General features: G+C 43.8%; 1 protein-coding gene across 1 annotated transcript in view; it reads right to left on the bottom strand.

Annotated features, from left to right (window-relative positions):
* The window catches only part of TBC1D9 (TBC1 domain family member 9), a 129,064-nt gene that overhangs the window by 16,291 nt on the left and 104,753 nt on the right, over positions 1-8,020 (bottom strand). Inside the window, exons 14-15 of the mRNA XM_061384130.1 lie at positions 3,397-3,495; positions 3,154-3,222 (exon numbers count right to left, since the gene is read on the bottom strand). Coding sequence (XP_061240114.1) covers positions 3,154-3,222; positions 3,397-3,495 — 168 coding nt within the window. The remainder of the gene's footprint in view (positions 1-3,153; positions 3,223-3,396; positions 3,496-8,020) is intronic.

The following is an 8,020-nucleotide window of genomic DNA, read 5'->3' as shown; positions in this document are numbered from 1 at the left end:
CACGCCAGATCGTTCCCCCTTGCCTAGGGGTTCTGAGAGGGAGTCAGTGGTGAGAGCGCAGTACTTCAGTGTTGTTCTTACTTAGAAAAGAGCAAAGAAGACCAGTGTCTTTGTCCTGTTTACTGGGAATTGTAGCTAATAATCCAGCAGAGAGAGGAGTGGGAGCAGGCAAGAGAGGAGGAAGGAGAGGTTTCTCAGGGCAGCTTCAGGAGAATAAAGGCAGTGTGTCAGGCCCACTAGGCTTGGGGGCTGCACTCACGTGCTGCTGGATGGTGAGGGGCTGGGTGGGGTGGAGTGGAGGAGCATGGTGATGGCGGTGGGGTTGGGGGAGGGAGGCAGAGGCTGAGGTTCGAGGGGTGCTCTGGGTGGAGCTGTACTCCGACGTGACGCCCAGCAGCCCCGTGGGTGGGAACGAGTTAGTGATATGGCCCCACAGGAAGGGTCCCCTTTTACCGGAGCTCCATCAGTGGATAAAAGTTATCCAAAGCACTGCCTCCTAACTGAAGCACCCATGTTCCTCTGGAACCGGCCCCGGGTGTGGAGTAGGCACATTCATGGTGCTCACAGCCATCAGGAAACAAGTCAAAGAGACCATGTCCCTCTCCTTTGATGAGACCCCCTACTCCATCACCTGGGCACTACGGACCCAAGACTGAAAAAGGACTAATTTAGAAAGAGTTCAAATAAGGCCCAGGGGCCGTGAATCACATTTTCTCCCAAATCTGCCTCAGGGTGGCAGTCTTTCGCCTTTTTCTATCAAGTTTAGCCCAAAGCCCAAGGAGAAAACTGGGAAACAAATGTCGCTTTCCTTTGTATCTGAAGGAAATCCCCCAGAAATTGACTTTATAAAAGACTGAAGAGTCTGGCAGTGTGTCTGACAGGGCAATTCCTCAATAAATGTTTGTTCAGGTGAACTGAAGCCAATGAAAAGTCTTCAAAAAACTCAAGAAAGAGTCCTTTTCTGAAGTCTTTGTCTTGGGTTGGCACCACCAACTCAGTGGACATGAGTTTGAGCAAACTTCGGGAGATAGTGAAGGACAGGGAAGCCTGGCATCCCGCAGTCCATGGGATTGCAAAGAGTTGGACACATCTGAGTAGCTGAACCGAACTGAGTACCCGAGAATCCTTCCCATCCCTGACACCAACCGAGGACATCAGGTTCTCTCTTGGGGCGCTCAGAAGACTTGGGGAACTCCTGTTTGTCAACACACCTGAGGGCAGGGTTTTGGAATGTAAGGAGAGCTTTCTTCAGGCAATATCCTTGGTGTACAAACGACACACCTGGAACCTGGAGGTGCTCAGGCCGCAGAGGGCAGGGGCACTGAAGAAGATATGGCTTCAGTGATCTCAGGAGCTTGGGCTTCTGCACAGCCCGCCCTGGTCTTGCTCTTCTGGTGTGCCCCACGTCAGCCTCCTCCTTTGAATGTCATAGCCCTCCCCATTGCCTCCAGCTGCCACTCCCCACTTCTGTGTAGTTGCCCTAAATCCTGGCCCTACCCGTCCCCCACCCCGACTCTGTGAAGCAGATTTCTCCCAGTCCTCAGTATCCTTCTAAAATCTGATCTCAGTTGGATCATTGTATTTTTTTCTTTCAATCCAAGTTGGATCATTGTATTTTTCCCTCTATGAAATGAAGAGGGACTCTTCTCTCCTTATGGAAAACCATAACATGGAGCAATTTGGCACAGTGCTTTACATATCTGAATAAAGCATGAATGAGACGGCACACGCTTAAGGCTGCACCGTTAAATGCTGAACGCAGCCTGCTGGGGGCGCTGTTGCCCATGCTGCTGGACTGCACAAAGCCATCAACCTCTCTGTGCCTGCCTCCGAAGCAGGCAAAATTGAACTAGACTGAAAACGGATCACTGAATCACCTATGTATTCAACACACATGTTTGGAACACCTATTGGGCAGGGACACGAAACTAGATACTAGAGAAACAGAAATAAAACGGTGGTGCCTCCAGTAGCTAACAGGTTAAGTAGGAATATTAGCAAAAATATTCCCAGCTCTCACATTCTCTATTTGATCCTAAGATCTACTAGTGTCCAACTCAGATCTTTATGTCTGCCCTCTTCTGTTCGTTTCTATACTATCTTTGCCATCCTCAATTATCTTTAGTTCTGGAAATAAAAGGCTCTATAACAAACAAAAAACTAGCCAATTAGAGATTGTGATAAAATTGGTACCTGCATAAAAGGCATCCTTTAAAATTTTTTCCTGGCAATTATCACATTTTTATCTATGATGTTGGTAATGACAGTTAAAAGTGCTTTTTTTTTCCTAGAAGAAAAACAATTCTACATTGCTTCATTTAATGATACTATTTCCTTATTGATGATCAAGATTGGTGTGGGCTGACTTAGAAATACAAAATCATAGAAATTTAAACAACAAGGCTTTCCCTTAGACATTCAAGCAGCTTTATTCTTATTCCGGCTATGTATCTCCTTTTAAGGGTGCTTGAATATAGATTAATAGAGGAAATTAAAATTTACAGTAGTTTCAGAGAGAATTTAAACTTGATTGCCATCATTCCAATGAGTATTATAAAGTAACACCCTATTTGCTTAAGTCCAAGGAAACAGTGAAAATACTACATGGAGTGGAAGAAGGCTAAAACACCAACTTAAATGAATTATATCTTCATTTTCCATACTAAGTACTCTATTTTTATACTCTTTACTCCATCTTCCTATGTATGCCTGTTGACACTCATGCTATCCCTTCACAATTTAACAGAAAAATCTAGGAACTAGCTGAATTATTTAAATGAACTCCTGGGCTTCCCTGGTGGCTCAGTGGTAACGAATTCACCTGCTGATGCAGGAGACATGGGTTCAGTCCCTGGTCCGGGAAGATCCCACATGTCTTGGAGAAGCTAAGCCTGTGGACCACAACTATTGGGCCTGTGCTCTAGGGCCTGGGAGCCGCACATACTGAAGTCCAAGTGCCCTAGAGCTTTTTGCTTCATAAGAGAGGCCGACGCAAAGAAAGCCCATGCGCCGCAACTAGAGAGCGGCCCCACCCCCCGCAACTAAAGCAAAGCCCACAAAGCGATGAAGACCCAGTGCAGCCAAAAATTAGAAAAAAAAAAAAGTGAACTCTTTCACTCCCTTGAATGTACATGAATTTTCTTTGAAACTCACCTTGAAAAGAGCATAAAGTTCTTCTAGTTCATCAATGGTAAAGGAAGTTTCGGTCACAATGGTTCGTACCTTATATAAAAAGAATAACACAATGACTTTCACAAACTCAAAAATATCATAATGGGAAACTTCCTGATTGTTTTCTTTTCAATCCGCTTAGTCTGTCAAGCAGGAATTGGAGTCAGTGGGAATACAAGGAAGGATGGGAACAGAAGGCCACATGCCATTTCTCAAAAGACTCACCACATTCCGTTTTGTAGTATCTTCCAGCGTCTGGATCACCTTTAGTCTCTGTTTAAATCTCATCTGCTCAATCAAATCCGCCCGGATAGTTCCAAATTTCTGGAAAAAAAACAATACTGGTATTTCTGAGAAATCTGCTGAAGTCCTTGGTGTCATGTCTGCAGGACCGATGGAGACAAATCCTGACACCATGAGAAATTTCTTGCCAAATAACAGGGCTCTTAGACTATACCATCATTTACTGTATGTCCTTTGTTTATTTTGAAGCCATTTAACAATCTTAAATAAATAACAGAAAATTCTCATGCTTCTTAACATTGAAGTAAATCTCAAAGCCAAATCAGTCTTTCTCAAATCAAAAGTTCATATGGAAAAAAAAAGTGAAAGTGTTGCTCAGTTGTGTTTGACTCGTTGTGACCTCATGGACTATAGCCCGCCAGCTCCTGTCCATGGAATTCTCCATGCAAGAATACTGGAGTGGCTAGCCATTCCCTTCTCCAGGGGATTTTCCTGACCCACAGATTGAACCTGTGTCTCCTGCATTGCAGGCAGATTCTTTACCATCTGAATCACCAGGGAAGCCCAGTTCATAAGAAAGGAAAGGGTTAAGTAAGGCTATAGAGACCCTTTATGGATGAAATAAGGCTAACTACTCAACAGGGAGGTTGTAGGAAATGTTGGGAGTGTGGCTTCCTGTTCTGATCTCTAGTTCAATAGCATTTGTCTCTCGATGGCAGACACCCAGTACTAGCCACCTTTCGCAACCCAAGAAGCCTAACATTGCCTGAATGTTTGGGGTGTTACCACTGGGGAGAAGTCTTGGAGAGGAAATGCATATGACTTCCCTCTACATTCCTTTGCTACCTCTTATAAATCTATAATGATTTCAAAATAAAAGTGGTTTTGGAGGATTTGTTTTGTTTCTGGAAGTTATGGTGTAACATTTTACAACAGAAAAAGATGAAGCAATCTGAAAAGTAAGTGACAATCAGGGACCTGAGAAATTCCCTCTGAGTTTAAGAATACTATTGGCATATACAGAGAGTACTGACTTTTGAAATAATGCTTGTCACACAGACTGGACATTGGCTCATCAATACCCATATGTCTGTTCTCCCTGCATGTACAGAATTCAAAATTTCAGCCGAGCACCCAGATGCTCAGCAAAAGAATACATTTCCCAGCGTCCCCTGCAGCTTCTCGTGCTGGGTGACTAGATTCTGGCCAACAGGATGTGAGTAGAAGTGACGTTGTTCAATTACTCGGTAGTGTCCGACTCTTTGTGACCCCACGGATTGCAGCGCTCTAGGCTTCCCTGTCCTTCACTATCTCCTGGAGTTTGCTCATTGAGTTGATGATGCCATCCAACCACCTCATCCTCTGTCCCCCCGCTTCTCCTTCTGCCCTCAATCCTTCCCAGCATCAGGGTCTTTTCCAGTGAGTAAGCTCTTGAGTGCCCATTAAAGGAAAGAGACACACCCATCCTATCTCCTTCCTCTTTCCTCAAGAGTGGATTAGAAGGGGAGGGAGGTGGGAAGGAGGTTCAAGAGGGAAGGTACATATGTACACCTAAGGCTGATTCATGTTGATATTTGGCAGAAACCAACACAATTCTGTAAAGCGATTATCCTTCAATTAAAAAATAAATTAAAAAAAAGAGTGGATTAGAAAGAGCCTGGGCCCCTGATACCCAGTAATCCAAGTCTATGCACCAACCAGTAACACTGAAGAAGCTGAAGTTGATCGGTTCTATGAAGACCTACAAGACCTTTTAGAACTAACACCCAAAAAAGATGTCCTTTTCATTATAGGGGACTGGAATGCAAAAGTAGGAAGTCAAGAAACACCTGGAGTAACAGGCAAATTTGGCCTTGGAATATGGAATGAAGCAGGGCAAAGACTAATAGAGTTTTGCCAAGAAAATGCACTGGTCATAGCAAACACCCTCTTCCAACAACATAAGAGAAGACTCTACACATGGACATCACCCGATGGTCAACAAGGAAATCAGATTGATTATATTCTTTGCAGCCAAAGATGGAGAAGCTCTATACAACAAAAACAAAACCAGGAGCTGACTGTGGCTCAGATCATGAACTCCTCATTGCCAAATTCAGACTGAAATTGAAGAAAGTAGAGAAAACCACTAGACCATTTAGGTATGACCTAAATCAAATCCCTTATGATTATACAGTGGAAGTGACAAATAGATTTAAGGGCCTAGATCTGATAGATAGATTGCCTGATGAACTATGGAATGAGGTTCGTGACATTGTACAGGAGACAGGGATCAAGACCATCCCCATGGAAAAGAAATGCAAAAAAGCAAAATGGCTGTCTGGGGAGGTCTTACAAATAGCTGTGAAAAGAAGAGAAGTGAAAAGCAAAGGAGAAAAGGAAAGATATAAGCATCTGAATGCAGAGTTCCAAAGAATAGGAAGGAGAGATAAGAAAACCTTCTTCAGCGATCAATGCAAAGAAATAGAGGAAAACAATAGAATGGGAAAGACTAGAGATCTCTTCAAGAAAATTAGAGATACCAAGAGAACATTTCATGCAAAGATGGGTTCGATAAAGGACAGAAATGGTATGGACCTAACAGAAGCAGAAGATATTAAGAAGAGGTGGCAAGAATACACAGAAGAACTGTACAAAAAAGATCTTCATGACCCAGATAATCACGATGGTGTGATCACTGACCTAGAGCCAGACATCCTGGAATGTGAAGTCAAGTGGGCCTTAGAAAACATCACTACGAACAAAGCTAGTGGAGGTGATGGAATTCCAGTTGAGCTATTCCAAATCCTGAAAGATGATGCTGTGAAAGTGCTGCACTCAATATGCCAGCAAATTTGGAAAACTCAGCAGTGGCCACAGGACTGGAAAAGGTCAGTTTTTATTCCAATCCCAAAGAAAGGCAATGCCAAAATGCTCAAACTACTGCACAATTGCACTCATCTCACATGCTAGTAAAGTAATGCTCAAAATTCTCCAAGCCAGGCTTCAGCAATACGTGAACCATGAACTTCCAGATGTTCAAGCTGGTTTTAGAAAAGGCAGAGGAACAGAGATCAAATTGCCAACATCCACTGGATCATTGAAAAAGCAAGAGAGTTCCAGAAAAACATCTATTTCTGCTTTATTGACTATGCCAAAGCCTTTGACTGTGTGGAGCACAATAAACTGTGGAAAATTCTGAAAGAGATGGGAATACCAGACCACCTGACCTGCCTCTTCAGAAATCTGTATGCAGGTCAGGAAGCAACAGTTAGAACTGGACATGGAACAACAGACTGGTTTCAAATAGGAAAAGGAGTACGTCAAGGCTGTATATTGTCACCCTGTTTATTTAACTTATATGCAGAGTACATCATGAGAAATGCTGGACTGGAAGAAACACAAGCTGGAATCAAGATTGCCGGGAGAAATATCAATCACCTCATATATGCAGATGACACCACCCTTATGGCAGAAAGTGAAGAGGAACTCAAAAGCCTCTTGATGCAAGTGAAAGTGGAGAGTGAAAAAGTTGGCTTAAAGCTCAACATTCAGAAAACGAAGATCATGGCATCTGGTCCCATCACTTCATGGGAACTAGATGGGGAAACAGTGGAAGCAGTGTCAGACTTTATTTTTGGGGGCTCCAAAATCACTGCAGATGGTGACTGTAGCCATGAAATTAAAAGACGGTTACTCCTTGGAAGAAAAGTTATGACCATCCTAGATAGCATATTCAAAAGCAGAGACATTACTTTGCCAACAAAGGTCCGTCTAGTCAAGGCTATGGTTTTTCCAGTAGTCATGTATGGATGTGAGAGTTGGACTGTGAAGAAGGCTGAGCACCGAAGAACTGATGCTTTTGAACTGTGGTGTTGGAAAAGACTGTTGAGAGTCCCTTGGACTGCAAGGAGATCCAACCAGTCCATTCTGAAGATCAGCCCTGGGATTTCTTTGGAAGGAATGATGCTAAAGCTGAAACTCCAGTACTTTGGCCACCTCATTTGAAGAGCTGACTCATTGGAAAAGCCTCTGATGCTGGGAGGGATTGGGGGCAGGAGGAGAAGGGGACGACAGAGGATGAGATGGCTGGATGGCATCACTGACTCGAAGGACCTAAGTCTGGGTGAACTCCGGGAGTTGGTGATGGACAGGAAGGCCTGGCGTGCTGCGATTCATAGGGTCGCAAAGAGTCGGACATGACTGAGCGACTGAACTGAAAAGAACTGGGCCCCTGATGCCACTGAGCTCCACACCAGTCCTGAACTCCATAAGTATACTCAAAGCAAGAGAAAATCGAATTTCTGTCTTAACTCTATTCTGGGGTCTATGGTTTACAACAGCCAAACTTGTGTTCCAACAAACACAAGAGCTAAAACTTACAAACTGATTAAGTGCTCGGCATAAACTGCATGTTTTGTTTAAATTCCATTTAATTCCTTTCTCCTGGTTCTATGTATGCCTTACCGGCTACTCTTTTTCTGTCACATCGTCTCTATCTTGAATCCCTGGGGAGCTCCAGGGCTCAGTCTTTAGACCTCTACACACCCACATCCTAGGGACTCCCCTCACTGTTTGCGATCTCTATTGTTCACACCCTGGTCCAAACCACTGTTGTCTCTCTCAG

The sequence above is a fragment of the Bos javanicus genome, chromosome 17 (genome assembly GCF_032452875.1).
Source record: "Bos javanicus breed banteng chromosome 17, ARS-OSU_banteng_1.0, whole genome shotgun sequence".
In the NCBI taxonomy this organism is placed as follows: domain Eukaryota; kingdom Metazoa; phylum Chordata; class Mammalia; order Artiodactyla; family Bovidae; genus Bos; species Bos javanicus.
Note: the sequence above shows the minus strand (reverse complement) of the source record. Positions and strands in the feature narration are given on the sequence as shown.